The sequence below is a fragment of the Cyrtonyx montezumae genome, unplaced genomic scaffold (assembly GCF_038088225.1).
Source record: "Cyrtonyx montezumae isolate F1298 unplaced genomic scaffold, pur_monq_1.0 scaffold_24, whole genome shotgun sequence".
Taxonomy (NCBI): Eukaryota; Metazoa; Chordata; class Aves; order Galliformes; family Odontophoridae; genus Cyrtonyx; species Cyrtonyx montezumae.
The window spans coordinates 8,413,719-8,430,667 of NW_027071981.1; the positions used below are offsets into that span (position 1 = coordinate 8,413,719).

Below are 16,949 nucleotides of genomic sequence, written 5' to 3' on the forward strand. Positions count from 1 at the left end.
GCATCTGTTCATTTGGAACGTTTTTGCTTATAGCACAGGTTCGACACAAGTCCTTGTTCATCTTATCCATACACACCTAATAATGAGAGCTTCCATGAGGAAGTCCAGCTCGTCTTGCTCTGAACACACTTCAGGCAATGTCTGGAAAAGAAAGAACAGGTTGACAAGGAGAAGACGTTTAAACTGACAGATGTCAAACACTTGACACAATGAAAAGCACTAACGTTGTCTGCAGCCATCCTTGTTTCCCTTGGAAGAAACCTCACTCTATTAACAGCTAGGCCATTATAAAAATAGTCTGTGAAGCTTGGTGAAAGGTACAGATCAGACACATAAAGGCCACTGTCATCCTCCTCCTGGTAAAGGAAGCACCCCGGAGCACACAGGGAACAGTGCTAATACATGGGACCCCACTGTGTACAGAAGAAGGAATGGGACCATAGCTCCTGAGCTCACAGTGCAACACCACTGCCTCCCATCAAAACGATGAACTGTAACCTGCAGTAAGATTACACCGTTAAGAGAAAACAAGGAAGCCAAGCTGCTGAAGGTCTGAAGAACCCTACCAGACTCCCTTAAGATTTACCCATGCACTCAGTGCATATTCATCCTGTAATAGAGTGGTGAGAGCCCTGGAAATCCACCTCCTGCCTACAGGCTTTTTGATGCATGTACCAGCTGCTCTGAGCTACGTGATTTCTGCCCCTCTGACTCAAAGGCTTTGAGCAGGTTTCCACACCAGGAGTAGCATGCACAGGATGGACAGAGGGCAGACTTATTTCTCATTCTTGCTGACTACTGCAGCTATACAAGAAATATTTGTCTATTTACTACTTATAAACTTTTTTTAAGTCTTACAAGCCCACGTGTGACAAGCTGTACCACCACTGCGATGGATGGAAGTGCTGCAATAGGACAGCAACCTTTCCACCCACATCCTACGGTAACGCTTAATTCATCTCCGTTTTTATAATGCATTGGGACTTTTGGGTGAAAAGTGCATGAAACCGTCATGATAACTCATACACTGTCACTTACTTTCACAGCCACCTGCAAGGGAGTGGGGTCGCTGGGGATCCCTGCCACCTGACCTTCATATACCTCACCAAAGGCTCCGTGGCCCAAACCCCTGGACAGACCAGAGAAGACAAGAAGGTTTTACTACAGAGAACATACATTATAACACTGTGGTCACAGCTCACAGAATGGGCTCACAATTTTCATGGCAGGGAGGTCTGGAGGTTGGCACTGATAACAATGCTCCTCACAATATGCAGCAGATTGAACCTTTGTGTAACTGCTCCTGAACCTAAAACGTATGTGTTTGGTAGAGAAAGCAATGCTCAGAAGTGAACTGCCCCAGTGAAATCAAACTGCTGGCACTGCCAAGTCTAGTGGACAGCATTTTCTCCTGCTTTGGTGCCAGTGCTCTAGTGGTGGGTTCACCAAAGCAGGTCAATAGAGATACGTCTCTAAGCCTCGATGTTTTCATGCCCTAATTAATAGTTCCTATGTTTATACACTGCTAGTGGAGAAGATATCGAACGAGAAGCTAGAAAGTTCTCAGTGGACTCAGATTTCAAACTAATGGCATTTTCCTGGTTTGTTCTGTGACTCCAGGTAAATACCTCAGCAAGGAAATGGTGACAACAGTGCTTTGTAAAGCACTTGGGCTCGAGGAACTCGTGCTGAGAACTGTAACAAGCACTAATCATACTATGAAGTTATGATTTTATGGCAAATAAGGAGCATACAGGAAAGAAAAGTTAAAATAATCACACACTGCATCCTGTCCTATGTCCTTGTGATACAGATTTTGCACACCTGCCTATTGAGACTTCACTCACTGAATTGAGTCAACTGGAGCTACAGCAGTGATATCTCATGGGTGACATCTAACAACACAGTGAACTGTCTCAGGGAGTGAGGCTGCATCCCAGATCCTGGGACCCCCTTAACACTGCATGAGTTGCACACTGGGCAGCAGAAGCTTGAGCCTCCCAGAGACATCCCTGCACCTCAGTCTGGGTTAAGAGGTGCTCACTTCCACAACAAGCACTTCCCTGGTAGTTCCAGGTCTGACCTCAGAGCTGCACCAAGTGTTTATTCTCTGTTTTGATGTGGGCTAATGAGAGCAGTCTCAACAGTGAAGCCACAGTGAGGACTGTCTGTAACTCAACCACTTCTTTAGTAACATTTTGTAACCTCAGCTCTGCTATGCCTGACCAACTTTTTACAAACTAAGTCTACTGCTCATAATTCACTTTCCTGCCCCAAAGCACAACAGCTCTGCTCCTATCAATTCCCAGCTGCATCCTCTGCTCTCTGCAGCTTGCCACACTTCAGACGTTCCTTCAGAGCCCAATGGACAAAGGCAGCAGCAGCACAGGGTGCACTAGAAACTTCCAGATGCAGGGCATTGCAGACTGCATGGGCAGCTCCGAGCATCATCTTTATTAGCACCCATGTCTTCCAAGCAATCCTAATTCATCTTGGGATTTTTGTATAAAGCTACACTGTACAGAGTGATGCCACATTAAGGTGGAGCACGGGGAAGGCAAAGATGAATTTACCGGATGAGGGAGATGTTTTTGCGAGGCACCTCTTTGAGGTCACTAATGGATGTGGTCTTTCCTGCAAAGCAGTAGTTGGGATTGTAGTCTGTCATAATAGTGGAGGTACGCAGCTTGCTCAGCTTATACTCTGGGCTCTGCAGCTCCATCTGCATGGCTTGTAGCTCCTGGTGCTTCCGACGATACACTAAATATAGAGAACATGGTAAACCAGAGACACAGACTGCTTTTGGAAGACGAGGGCAGCTGTGCAGTGTATCTCCTGGGAATTTAATGCATGGTCAAATTCTGGTGAATCAAAACAGACTGTGATCCTGTCATATTTCTGCATGTCAATAACCACAGATAGAAAATGGAGTCTGAAGTTATTCAGAAACCTTTGTCTTATGTATCTTAAGAAGAATCCAGCTTGCTCATTAATTGCTTGGAAAACGCAAAATGAATTTCACTTGCAAAAACCTCTGATTTTTCAAACATGGGGTTTTTGTTTTGGCCTCTTTAGTTTAGCTGTAATTTCCAATTTTGAATCCACATTCAAACTTGATGGGATCCGGCTATAATCAGCTTTCCTAAATCACAGAGAGGTGATTAAAAGTCTGAAATAAATAAATCATCACTGAATTGCGTTGTTCAAAATGGATAGACTCAACTGTTACTTCAGAATAACACAATGTCCATAGATTTATTTTGCAAAACTTCCTGCTTCTGAACAACAGGGGTGGACTAAATTTGAAATCAGTTTATAGTAGTTTTACATCTCTTGAACCACTTCACTGATCTCATTGGAAATCACGCCTTGAAAAAAGACATCCTGTGCATATTCCTTGGAATAGTAACTGATACTACATGTATTTTTTTTTCTGGGTTTTGTTTGTTTGTTTGTTTTTGTTTTGTTTTTTCAAAGCAAGATGCCAGCCTTGATCAGGTTATACCAGTTTTACCTTCACCTTGATTTCTATAGGAGCTGGACTGGGCCCAAACACTGTGACGGTAACAATTACTACATCCACTCCATCAGATGTTCCTCAGAGGAAGAATTTAAGGCATAAGCACGCACTGGCAAAGGCAGATGGATGTAACGACCTATCCACAAGCCCTCCCTGTCCTCCATTTTCCTCCTCATTGCTTTTGCTTTGATCTTTTTAAAATTGCTGCTCTTTTCTGAGATGAGAATGATAGTCTGGCTGGTCAGAAAGCGGATTATTCTTCCACACTCTTGAGATATAATTAGTAATTTTTAAAGGGGCACTGTCAGGCCAGAAATCACATGTCTAGGACCATGTGTGTGCAACTGATAATTCACAAAACTCTTAAAACTGAAACAGCTGTGCAAATCTAATTTACCAGCTGCCAGTTGCTACTCCGGGTACGTCACTCCCCTCCTCTCAACTCTACACAGTGTGGACAAAGAAAGGTGGCAGAGCTGTGGTTTGAATCACTGGCTGATTTTCCCTCATTCAGATCTGTTCTACTAGCAACCAAAAGCAAGAAAAGCATTGTTTAAAATATGAAAATGAAATGGTGAAAAATACCTTATCGAATTTCAAATAAAAATGCCAAGAGCATCCATGCTCTACAAATTGGCAGGTTGGAAAAGGTGAATTTTGTGAGAATTTCAAGCTGAAATGCCATACATTAAGGGGCCAAATCTGTATATAGGCATACAAATAGATTAGTTTTTAGATATTAAGCACCAGCAGCTCTCACAAAAACTGTGGCAGCTCTGTTCTGGCAGCTTCACACCACAGCACAAACAATAAAATCCCTTTAAACATGCAGTCAGTAACTGAAACTTCCTCCACTTGGTCAGTGTGGTTAGAAACAACTAGAGAAATCTCAAAGAGATGTGTGTGGGAAGGTGCTATTCACTACAGCGGTAGCTAAAAACTGCATCACCCAGGGCCCAATTATTCCTGGCTCAGGTCCAGCCATCACATGAAAATATCATTTGCAGAGAAACACTCACCTATCATGATTCCTGAAAAAGCCAAAATTAAGGCAGCAACCAATGCTGAAGTCACTACTGACAAAACCAAGGAGAGAGGCAGATGAACTGTTGGCTCAGCTGTATCGGAGACAAGAGGGAAAGGAATTACATTTGACATGATCTTCCAGCAGACACTTTTTTTTTGCAGCTCGATTTTTCTGCTCTTCCTTCTGTTTACTTATCTGCTCCTATACCATAGGAGCAACCTCTGACATGATCAGCTCTCAGGATCGATGAACTCAAATATCGCACTGTTTCACTTTCCTCAATTAATACCAAGCCATTAAAACAGATGGTTTGCTATCAAAGAATTAACATGTGCACTCCCTGTGTATGAAAACAAGACCATAAAAGCTGGGGGTAGGAGGCTGGGGAGATGGAAAGAACATTAAATTGCCTGGTTGAGAGTGCTGCTATCAATGCCAAATCAGAGCAGAAGGAAGACTGCAATATATCATCTCCTAAATGCGTGTAGTCCAGGAACACAGAACTGATAACATATGCACTACAAAGTATTCCCTAGCTGCACCCTCACTTGGATCACAAGCCACTCAATGACCATCTATTAAAGTTTACTTCAGCCTGCAAAATGACCATGCTTTTACTCACTTTATGGGTGGCCATGGTAAAAATACAGAACAATCTTCCCGTGTCAATGACAATGCTGACAGCAGGATCCCAAAAGCCTGGAGCCACTTGCTATAACTGGGCAAGAATACGAAGTAAAACCTTGTAATGGAGCTCTAAGCATTTGGTTTCTTAAGTAAGGCAAGTACAGATACTGTCTTTTGATTTTCTCAGAGATCTCTCATGAAGAATTTCTTATGGATCCTGCAAATGCACCTTGTGTCCAAATCCACAGGAATGACAGTCCCCATTACCTTGTACATTACCTCAGGGTTCTTATAAGGAATAACCTGGACATTTAGCTGAAACATTCCTTTTCTGAGAACTTTCATGATTTCACAGCAAAACACGACCGTTATTGCAACCAGATCTGCTGCCCTTTGCCTCTTGTGGATACAATTTGGCTCACACTTCTCAGTGCCTAGTATGCTTTATAGTAATAAAGCAAACCAGCGATGCTGCTCTTTGCACCATGCCTCTGCCTGTGTTCTAGAAAAATAACTGTACAGCCAATACGAGCAGAAAAGTAGATAACATATAACAGAAGCCATTTTTAAGAGAGAGACAAGATAAGATTTCCAGATGTCTTACAGTCCAAACTACAGATTTTGATCATGTGTTTTCTGTTTCACACATCTCCAGCCTACCCCATACATCTACTTACCTATGCAAGACACACCATCCTCAGCCAAGTCTGTGCCTGGCTCACAAAAGCAAATGACTTTTTGAGTCTCAAGATCAACACGGCACTCGTCCATCTCACAGTGACTGCAGTTAAGGTGCAGCCTAATATCCACCTCTCCATGCCCCTCTGTCACTAGGGAATGGATGAAAGAAGCAAAGTTAAATACTGAAAAGATCACTCATAACATTCCCTTGGGCACTGACAGAAAAGGAAGCATTGTGTTCACAGTTGCAGGCTGAGGCAGAGTAAGCTCCATCTAAGAAACTGTTTTCTCCCCACCTTCCAAGGTGCTGCTGTCCTTTTCTCGTGTAGGAAATAATGTCCAGCTACATTAGCCTCACTGCAGCTGAGGTGCTCTGGCTCTCATTCAGCAGGCAGTTCAACCAAGGTAGTAAGGAGAGTGCTGTCAAACCTAAGAAAAACCTGACCTTCCAGCAGGCAGTGAAGCTCACTCTTCTCTTAGCCTTTACTCTTTTTGAGATCAAACAATGCAATATTTTCAACATTTTTTGGCTGAATCTAACAGGCCAGAGTCCATTTGCATTTGAAAACACTTCTGGCTATTCCTAAGCAATTTTTTTTTCTCAAATAGATATTCCCATATTTTCTAAACACATTGAAAACATCCAAACAGTGACATCTGGGCAAACAGAGGCCCAGAGATAGCTGGAGGGGCAACGTTTCTGGGGAGCATTTACGCTCCACTGAATTGGCTAAGCAATCTTTCTTCCTCCTATTCAGAATGACAATAAAATGCATCCAAAGCTTTTTGAAGGGTGCTACAGATGCAAACTAGTCTTAACACAAAAGAAAACCACTAGAGGAGACTTCAGACCAACATGAATACCTTTAAGTGCTGGAGTGTATAAAGTACCAATCGGATTAATAAAGGACACACCATCCTCCCCATCCATCTCTGGGTCATTGTCCACTGCAGCATTGCCACCTATGTCAAACCAGAAGTAACCTTAACAGATCGAGGCTCGTTAGCACTACAATACAGATAAGCATTGCAACATGCATGGCTTCAGTATATTTAGGGAGACATCCAAATGAGAAAAGAGAACAAATCAAAATATTTAAAACATAGGGATCACCTAGTGAGTTGAGGTATGAAACACTGATCTTTCAGGTCTAGAACTTCAATTTATAGTAGCACATTATTAGTCTTAGCTCTATTTTAGGCTAACTATTGCAAACTAAGATATGATTTTCATCTTTAACCATTTGGATGCTGTGAAAACACATAAGTCCTTCTCAGTAGCAACATGGCCAAGAGACTGGAAAACACCAGTGCTCAGTTCAGTATCCTTGCTGATCGAGGTATGTGTCAGCAGAGGGAATGAGTAATCTGATAATCTTCCTCCTCCTTTGCACCCTGAAAACAGGGTGGTCAACCAGGAATGGGGACTGGAGGAATTTACTCTTCAGTTGCTCATTTGTGCTTGGATGTATAAAACATACCAGGAGCAAAATATGAGCAATCTGTGGAACACGTCAGAAGCACAGCATGGTCCATGTATTTCGTACAAGCATGCAAAGATCCCCCCACCCCCCACAAAAAAATGTCATTTCCTCTTTAACCATCTTCAGTGCAAAGCAAGATTATATCATGTGAGGCATTCTGTTGGGAAAAGAAGCATTATACAGAAACATTGGTACAAAACATGCACTTATTTAAACTTACTACTCCCTCTCAGAATTTCAAGTCTATAGTGGACTTAAATTAAGCTGTGGAGAACCAGGGGTTAAAACGTCCACCACAGTGCAGATGGCTGAAGAAACTATGGGGCCCAGAAGATTAAGGATTAGTAGAGATCTTGAATCTGGTCCACACCAGTTATAATCAACATAATGCCATCTGACAGCTGTCCTGAGACCCACAAGAAATTAGTTCCTTGTTCCCTGAAGTCAACATCATCATCATTATTAAGAGGGGTCCTGGCTGTCAGCCTGAGCACAGGAACCATGGGGCAGTGGAACCACTCTGCCCCCAGACACCACCTGTGTAGGACTGAGGCCTGCCCATAGCAGGGCAGGGTGGAAGCAGCAGCATCCTTCACTCAGCATAAAATCTGGCATCCAGACTCCAGGATCAAAGTACTCAAAACACTGGAGCTGGCAATGGAGCACACAACCTGCGGCTCCTGCTTCTTTACCATGATAACCCAAAAATAGATGGCTCAAGAATCACAGAAGGATCTTGATGGCACATTTTCCAGAGTGCAAAGCCAGGATTACAGCTGAAGAACTGACATCTGGCTATGCTCAAAGACTAAATGCCACACGTTCATCTAGTGCTAAAAAGGCAACACACAGACATACTATTATTACGTAACAGTCAAATATGCTAGCTACAGGAGAATTATCTATCAGCCTTTTGCTGACCATTAGCACTAAAGGAGGGGAAGGGACACCTTGAACATGAAGCCACTTTACCTATATATCCTCCGCCTCCTCCACCTGAGGAGCACCCCCCTCCACCCCCTCCGAAACCCCCTCTTGTCTCCCACCCCCACTTCTTCATGGCCTGGGGGCAGGATCTTCCTCCAGTAGCACCTTCCAGCAAGGATTTTCCTGACCACAGGAAGGAAGTGTTATCATTCCAGCCACCTCCACCACCTGTGGTTGACAGAAGAGAAAAGGCATAGGTAAAGGTTATTTTATTTTTTTTGTTAAAAAAAAAAACTAAACACCACAGGGATCCACTGGACGAGCACTTGTTCAAAGCACCTCAGCTGAAAGTATGAATTTCATCATTCCTGAGTTAGAAGAGATGTCCTTTCTACACAGTTCTACAGTGACCTTACTTTAGAGCTTTTGATCCTGTTAATCACCTGCACCTCTTTTCAGCTATCATACAAGGACTAGTATTTCCAGTGGAAAATGTCAAAAGATATCCCTACCTACTCTCCAACCGCTTGCTTCTGACTTACAGAGCCCTCCTTCCCTCTTTGCAAAAAACAAAAAACAAACAACCAAAAAATCACAGTGTTGTTTCCAATGTGGAACAAAGGGAATTTAGTGGAAGGGATGCAAAAATATGCTTCCCTCTTCTCTAAATACAACATACTCACCTGTGACTCACTTTCAGCTTTGCAGATTGCTCAGTACAAGATCTCTTTGCAGAAACTCCTAGCCAGCATGCAATTATTCTCCTTCCACATAAGCCAAAGAAACTATAAGTACATCTAGGGTAGTGCAAGGAGCTCTATGGTCCTATCATCACAGCGAACTCCCTCATCAAAATAACAAATTTTGCCTGAGGTATGACACGGTTATACCAGCACTCCACCATTTCTGATATCCTTATTTAGGCCAAGTATCCCTGCACTGTGGGTACATTCTACTTGCATCTGTTGTATTTCCATGCTCCTCAGACTATGTTTTCATGAGCTTTACCTCATCTCCACAGAATCTGGGAGTACCACATTTTCAAGATGGTTTTCTTAAAAAGAATAATTTTTTCTTACCTGCAGCTCCTGAATTTCCATTCAGTCCTGGAACAGAGGAATCATTTTCCAGCCTTTCTGGATGAAATGTGTCTGTTCTGGCCCTGTAGGCCCTTCCACCACCTCCTGCTGCAATTATCAAGGGGACTGGCTCTCCATTCTCCATCTTAAGTTCAGAAGTAAAGGCAGTACTCAGACGGAGTCACATACACAAATGGAAGTTCAACCATATGCTTGTTTCTGCATGCTGCAGTAAGCAGGCATTTAGGTCTGCTGAGCACTACAAATTACCACTGTATTATTTATGCACCAACATCCAAAAGATTAATCAACAGCACGAGTCCTACCAAATTCTGCACCAGAGAACAGAGGCAATCAGCAGCTCTGTGAGTTGTACCTTCAACACTGATGGGTCTTACAAATCTTGTGATGTTACCACGTCATAAGTTTCATCAAAGGAAACAGCTAAGGTGTAATGTTCTACATAGTGCAATGTAATGCCTGCACTTGTGAAGGACTGCTACACTGGAAACTGGCTGAATATGCAGAGTTAAGTAAAATCATGTAGAGGTCAGATGGTTCACCAAGGTGAAACTGGTGTTTGGAATGAGTACCATCTCAGTGCACAGCAGTACAGGTCAACAGCTTCTAGTTGTAGAGTTGCCCATCGATAACACAAGTGGTATCTCCAGCTTGTTTTTACATCGTATAAGTTCAATACCTAGCTGAATCACATGTTCTACAATGACATATTTGAATAAAAAGGAATTTACCCTTTGCTGTAGTATTATGCTTCACAATCTTCATTTGCATTGAAAAAAAAATATATCTGTTTCAAACTGTTGCAAAGGCAATTCCAAGCCACTAGTGCAAGGGTGGCAATACCATGAAGCCATTCAAAAATGTGTGAAGAGTCATCTCAGCTCACTGCAACTATCAGCTAGAAATGAAGGACACCCAGAGCTCACTTTGTGCTGAAGGTGCACAGAGACTACGTTTCCATACCTTAAATATATAAGTTGCACCTCCACCACCTCCACCTCCTCCTGCCCATTCACTGACACTTCTGTTCACACGTATCTCTTCTTCAATCACATTGTTCTCTCCAATGCAGACTTTCTGTATGATGTCATTAGTCTGCAAACAGAAGAGCAGGGCTGAATTCTGACAATAAATTTCTGTGTTCTCGTTCATGCACAAGCCTTGTGGTCCCTCTACCCTCCCATACTATGTATATCAAGAGCTAAAGCGTATTGGAGGCTCACACAGTTGTGCTACGGCTAACCTGGATAGTCATAGCATGCACAGGAGCAATGAGCTAGCACAGATTAATCCATCAGCACTTATATTGCAATTATCAGAGCTAGCACGTTCAAAGCCCATTAAAATAACTCTTATCTCACCTTTGATCGCAATGTTGACACAACATTAAAGAAAATACCTAACTAGAAAGTTAGGTACAATTCCCACCTAGCATTTTTCCCTCCACCATTTAGCAGCAGACATAATGAACCTTCTACATCAGGCAGATCACTGAATTTACTAACTTACTTCAAATGCAACATTAAGCCATCATTTTTTGATTCTGAATTGGAGCACTTTAGTGCATGGTGAGATAGGCTTTACTTTGAATTTCTGTAAGTCACAAGCTCTGCTTTTAGCTTATTTTGGTTTAAAAGTTTCACCTGAGTAACCCTATCTTGTTAGGTATGCCGTACTCACTAAGTTAATGACATTTTAAGAAAAAATGCACCGTATAGTAGGATTCTTCCATCTACTTTCACACACATGCTTTCTTTTAGAAAAGAGACCTGATAGAGGAATCCTCCTCAAGGTACAGGCTATTTTGTTGACCACAAAATGGTGTGCCAGAGAATGAATGGCATCTACTTAGAGTTTATGGACTTGTATATGGAATGAAACAACTCTCTCCTTTACCCTTCCCTTAATTGACCATAAGTTGGGTGGGGATGATTAATAAGATGACAAAGTCAATGACTCAGAGGAGCCACTAGATTACAACTGAATTAAAAAAAAAATCCTTCATAGCAAAGACATAACTGATTACAATCCAATCTAGTAAAGGTCCCTTCTACAAGTCAATACAATCTCTCGGCTTCAATGAAAGAATTACATTAGCACTCAATAAATTCTCACTGAGATTACAGAGACCTGAAATTTAATGACTCCATATATTACACTGAACTGGAATGTCCTAGTTATAGACGTTAGATGGAAGTTTGAGTTAGGGCATTTCTTATTTCAAAGAGGCTTCATATTTATGGTTTGTTTGTAGATGTGTGTAATTCCAGGTTTAACATTATTTATTTCAGCACATGGCCTTGAAAACCCCTCTTTCTTGTCTGCATCTTTCAGACTTTCTTTGCTCTAACAGACGGTCAAGCTTTCACTTCTTGGATGCCAGCCATCTAAAAGTTGAGAAACACACAGCATTTAAATGCCCAGCTCAAATCTGGAGGTAAAATTTCAGCAGATAATGCTTAGTTCTGTTCAAAACAATCCATTAATCCCAAATCCTCCAAAGTTGCTCCTTTCCATCTAGATGCAGTGTATTATGCCAATGGTAGGGTTGGACTAAACAGCAGAGCAAAGACAAAGCCCTGTGATGTCAGAGGAAAGGAAGGCAGGACAGGTGCTCTGAGATATGCAGATTAATAAGTGGGGCCTGAACGTTGAAGAGGAAGCTAGCCTAGTGATATGGTACTTGATCTTTGGACATTCAAACCCTCTCAGTAAAACTGTTTGTATCCCTTGAACCATATAAACTCGAATCACTCATGGACAATAATTTTCTCTGTAAACAGACAAAACTCCACCGATTTCTAAGTATTAGGGCAAAGCAGAAACTACAATCTCTTACACTAGGGCAAGCATCTTCTCCTTGCTGTCCCACCAAGATATATAGCATATCATCCTTCTGGAGGTCAAAAATTCCCAGTACAGACACGCCGTGCGACCTCACCATGGTGTTCTTTCCGCCTTTCCCACCAGCAGCTCCATAGCCTGAGATGCTGCAGGAAAAAGAAAACAAGAACATGGTACTGTGTGCTTTGTACACCTGAACTGTACACAGCATCTTGCCCCAGAGACCTGACACCCTAAATACATCTAAACCCAAAGCTTGAAGACTGAGGACTTCTGATCTATATGTGTCTATGAACTTGGGTAGCTACACAACAGCTTCTTTCACGTTGCTGAGAACGCACTGCGCAAGTCCCTATAGTTTCAAATGTTAGTATATGTAACATATCTTGTTTCCCAGAAGGCATGATGTTGAGGTTTGCAGTGAGCATTGTGAAGATCAAAAGCAGCAGAACTAATGAGTACAGCACATATGGCTGAACGGAACCTTATGCACAATATTGATGGGGAAATTTGAGAAAGAAGACTGTAACTGGTCCTGGTACAGTGGACCAGATGGGAAACAGTTCTCCAGTTTTCAGGACCAGAATGATAAAGAGTAAATGGACACATTACTGTCAGTAAACAAGGAAGACAAAAGCCCCCTGGCTTTACTCACAGGCACCGTGAACATCACACTGTCTCCAGCCAGGACTGGCTAGCTTGCATGCAGGCTGCTGCAGTCTCAGGTAAGGCACTAGGACTTTTATTCCAAGCAGTCAAGATTCAGAAGCCCTTACTATTGATAAACTCAAAAATTGGACTGTGGCACTGTATTGCTCAGATCCACCTTCTCCTTTTCTATGTACATAAACACTTGACATATTTGAAGCAGTTTTTACCATGAGACTGCAAAGCAAGTCATAAATCCCATGATGAAACACATATTTCTGCTGCAACAAAAGACAGCCACTTGACTTCATCAGCAAGTGAATGGTGGCAAAACAAGCTAGCTCAGTTCAGATCTGAAATAAGTAAGCGATTTCCCACTGCCTTCCATAGCATTACTATAGCTATTTCCATGAGAGTAAAATTCAACCTGGAGTAGGTAAACAGTAACTGCAAGGCTGGATATAAAACTTTCCCTCGTCTTCCTATCTATTCCAGTAAAGATGCTCTCTTTAGCTCCCGTCTCTTAGCATATGATGGGTCTTTGCTCAGCACAGTCCTGCAGGATGAAGGCAGAACAAACCAGCAAAGCTCAGCATGCATGAGCACCCTGACCAGGTCAGGTGGGCAGCTCCTTCCCTCAGGGAGCAGCCAGCTCACTTTCAGCTTGCTCCCTGCCCTGAAAGGAACTCACCTTGTGATACCACTCTCAGGCAGCCAGCCTGGAGCAATTTCGATGTCATAGCAAATGAGGAGCACCAAGAGCCTCATAAAGCAGATTAGATCCTTGCAACGTGACACGGCTATGTTCATGCCACTCTCAGTAACCAAAGCAATCATTTCTCAGTAAGACTGCACTGGAGCCAGCAGAAAAAGTGATAAACACACAGTACTGGGCTCCCATGAGCAGATGCTACATGAACCTGAAGGCTGAGCTAAATTTACTGTAGAATTTTGGAATGGTTAATGAAGTGCACTGTCAGACACAGCAAGCTGGCATGGCTAATCAGCTGCAATTAGGGGCCATATTTTCCTGAGCATAAACAGATTTTGCATATAAGCAATGATATCACAAAATTTGAGAAAACCCATTTCTGCCTCATTCAAAGTCTGCAAACAAATAACAAATGACAGGTCTGGGAGACAGTCATTCCATATTTAAAATGAGTATTGCTATTTAAACAGATGGGTCATCTTGACTTCAGGTTACAGCAGGATCCCTTTCCTTAATCATGACTTTCTTTTGTGGGAGGGATGCATTTAAACCATATTGACCTTGAAGTCACAATACCTAAGAAGATATAAGCAGAACACAGCATACCTTCCTAAAAACTGTGTCTTCAGGAAGGAGCAGCATGTGCACAGGGCACTGACAGTACAAGAAAAGTCTTGTGTTTTTGTTTTACATTACAAGAAGGGACAAGAGAGAACTGTGGAAATGACATCAAATGGTCATACAGCAAAATGGACCAAAGGCTTAAAAAAATAAACCATTTGGTTAAAGGATGACAACATGTAATTTGTTACAGCATGCTTCTTTCATGCTTTATCGTAGGCCTAGATGTGGGATGACAAAGCCTTCTGAATGCTTCAAAGGAAATCTGGGAAGAAAAATATTTTTTAGACTGCCTAACTTTATTATTATTATACAATGTTCAGCCCCATGGGATTGAAGCAGCTTATTTTGTCTGCATCAGCACTGGAGCATATAAGAATGTAATCTGCAAATGAAGCAGCGTACAGTGTATGGCAGCCTACCCAGACCTTCACAGATGCTGGGGTAAGTTTACGTTAGCAGAGTTCTGTGAAAAGTTGAGCTTTCTGTCTGTGCGAGTTAATAAAGCATATTTTGTCTTGTGTTCACATGATCTATATTAGGCTTATTCAGATACTAGCTATGTAACTCACTGTGCTGCATTTACATAGTGTAAGATGCACTGACTAACCATAATGGCTCTCTTAGGAGCCCAAGAGCCAGCTGAAGGATTTTATCTCTGGGTCAGATATATTGAAGATGGGTATCAGACAGACTTAACAGGATTCACAGCACGGCAGGCCTGCAAGGGAGAGCTAAATACAGGATGCAGATCCAGGCTCCGGAAAGCCTACTGCTGATATTGCAACTTGATGTTTTCCTAGAGCTATGCTATACTGGGGGGTCCCTCCTGCTCCTCCAGCAGCTCAGAATCAGGAATACGTCAAGATAATTTAGGTCCACAGTTGCTGCCTCCTTTCCCCAGGCTGTGAATTCTCTACTACAGCCTTAGGAGGCACAGAAGAGAATGCCATCTAATTAATGATATTAGCCATTTATTATCTATACTGAGCTAAAAGCCTGTTAGGTCATTTACAGGACTTAAATATTTATGTCCTTCCTGCAGGAGGCTCATTTCACCTGTGGTTTGTATTGTGCAGCAAAAATCAGCCTACAGTTGCACTAAAATTTTGGCTCTTTCTTGGCCTACAATATTAAAGAAATGACAATACTGTAAGTTTATTGGCTCTTCTCTTTTGGGCTACACTTTATATCCTTATTTATTGAATGCTGGTGCTGAAAAATTCTGTTCACCTCAGGCAACTCATTTTTGATAGTTGAGTAAAATGTCATGAATGCTTTTTTCATTATCATCAATCCTTCTGGTAATAGGCACTCCGGCAGAGCTTGAGTATAGCCTTGCCTAGACAGTTACTCAAAACTGCTTTGCAGTAGACTTCTGTTAGAGACCGATATCTACCCCCTATATATATATTTAAAACAAAACAAAACAAAACAACACAGAAGGTGCCAGTAAGTTTTAACTGAAATTTGTCCAAAGGCTACACTAGAATTTTCTGCTTTGAAATCCATGACACTATCACTAATTTCAATAGGAAAGGTTGCATTAAAAATACACCAGATAATCATTGATTCATCGAGACAAAGTGGTGCACTTTATGGTTTGATGTTACTATTCAGATACATTGACTGCACTTTTCCCCCAAGGAAGAGCAAAAAAAGAAGTAAAAATCAGCTTAAGTTGCTTTAAATTGTATCTGATCATCTTCCTTTAAGGACAACTCCATAGGAGGATTTAAGCATTTTAACTCTCAGTGTCAAAGCCTAGCACTTAGGTGGCTGGCTCCCAGAATCAATTCTACAGTGGTGATAGGCATACAGACTCAGCCTACTATAACTAGTTTCAAAACAGAGCAGAGGCTGATGTCATCTGTCCTATAAGAAAAGCTGATGAACTTGTACTCCTGTATCAGATGAAGAGTAGGAAAAACTGATTCTGATCCCAGAGCTCAATGGATAGCATATAGGATGCATTGACCTTGGCTTGGGGAGGTCAAAATACTCAGTTTTCAGTTACTTATAAAGTCCTCCCATGCTGTAGCTATTTAGGCTGAAGATTTACATGCCTCAGGACAGTTATTTCTTCTCCAGTTCACCAAATAGTTGCATCTGCTGAACAACAAATCTAGAACTGGAAAGATTGGAAATCACAAAATCAAGAAGTGTATCTGCCGAAATTTCTGAATACAACACCATATATGTCTAGCATGCATCCACAGCCTGGAAAAATATTAAACATCAAGGCACATTATGAGAATAACAGATGTTTCTCTTACCTGTACGTGTTGGTTGCTGGTACTCTCCAGATTTGAATGCCTTGGAGGATCCCCTCAGCTCCGACGATCACACTGAGGTTGGAGTTCCTGTAGGCATCATTGCATTGGCTCTGTGTGGGGCCATAGGCTCCGCTAGCACCACACGTCGTGAACAGCCAGTGATCTGAAATGAGAACACGTACAAACCATGCTCTGAACACGCAGAGTGTTCATTTTGTATGTGAAAGCAGCTGTTAATTGGATAAAACCCTGTAAATGCATCACAATCTCAGTGATTACTACACAATAGTAATCTGACAACATTTTGAATAACGATTCTGATGAGATCCAAGTTAAGTTTCCAAAGGCAGAACCTAACTGGTCTGTAAAACAAAAGTTCAGCTCTGTGTGCTCTAGTTCAGATCTTTGGGTGTAAATCAGTGCACCCCTATTGCAGTCTTTTTCATCAAATGGAAAGACCAGCTCAGTACAAATAGATTTCT

General features: G+C 42.0%; 1 protein-coding gene across 1 annotated transcript in view; it reads right to left on the reverse strand.

Annotated features, from left to right (window-relative positions):
* Nucleotides 1-16,949, reverse strand: part of ALK (ALK receptor tyrosine kinase) — a 272,781-nt gene that overhangs the window by 12,318 nt on the left and 243,514 nt on the right. Inside the window, exons 12-22 of the mRNA XM_065739616.1 lie at nucleotides 16,468-16,630; nucleotides 12,206-12,356; nucleotides 10,330-10,461; nucleotides 9,346-9,490; nucleotides 8,312-8,494; nucleotides 6,720-6,818; nucleotides 5,852-6,004; nucleotides 4,540-4,638; nucleotides 2,574-2,760; nucleotides 1,039-1,129; nucleotides 77-141 (exon numbers count right to left, since the gene is read on the reverse strand). Of these exons, the coding sequence (XP_065595688.1) occupies nucleotides 77-141; nucleotides 1,039-1,129; nucleotides 2,574-2,760; nucleotides 4,540-4,638; nucleotides 5,852-6,004; nucleotides 6,720-6,818; nucleotides 8,312-8,494; nucleotides 9,346-9,490; nucleotides 10,330-10,461; nucleotides 12,206-12,356; nucleotides 16,468-16,630 (1,468 nt within the window). The remainder of the gene's footprint in view (nucleotides 1-76; nucleotides 142-1,038; nucleotides 1,130-2,573; nucleotides 2,761-4,539; nucleotides 4,639-5,851; nucleotides 6,005-6,719; nucleotides 6,819-8,311; nucleotides 8,495-9,345; nucleotides 9,491-10,329; nucleotides 10,462-12,205; nucleotides 12,357-16,467; nucleotides 16,631-16,949) is intronic.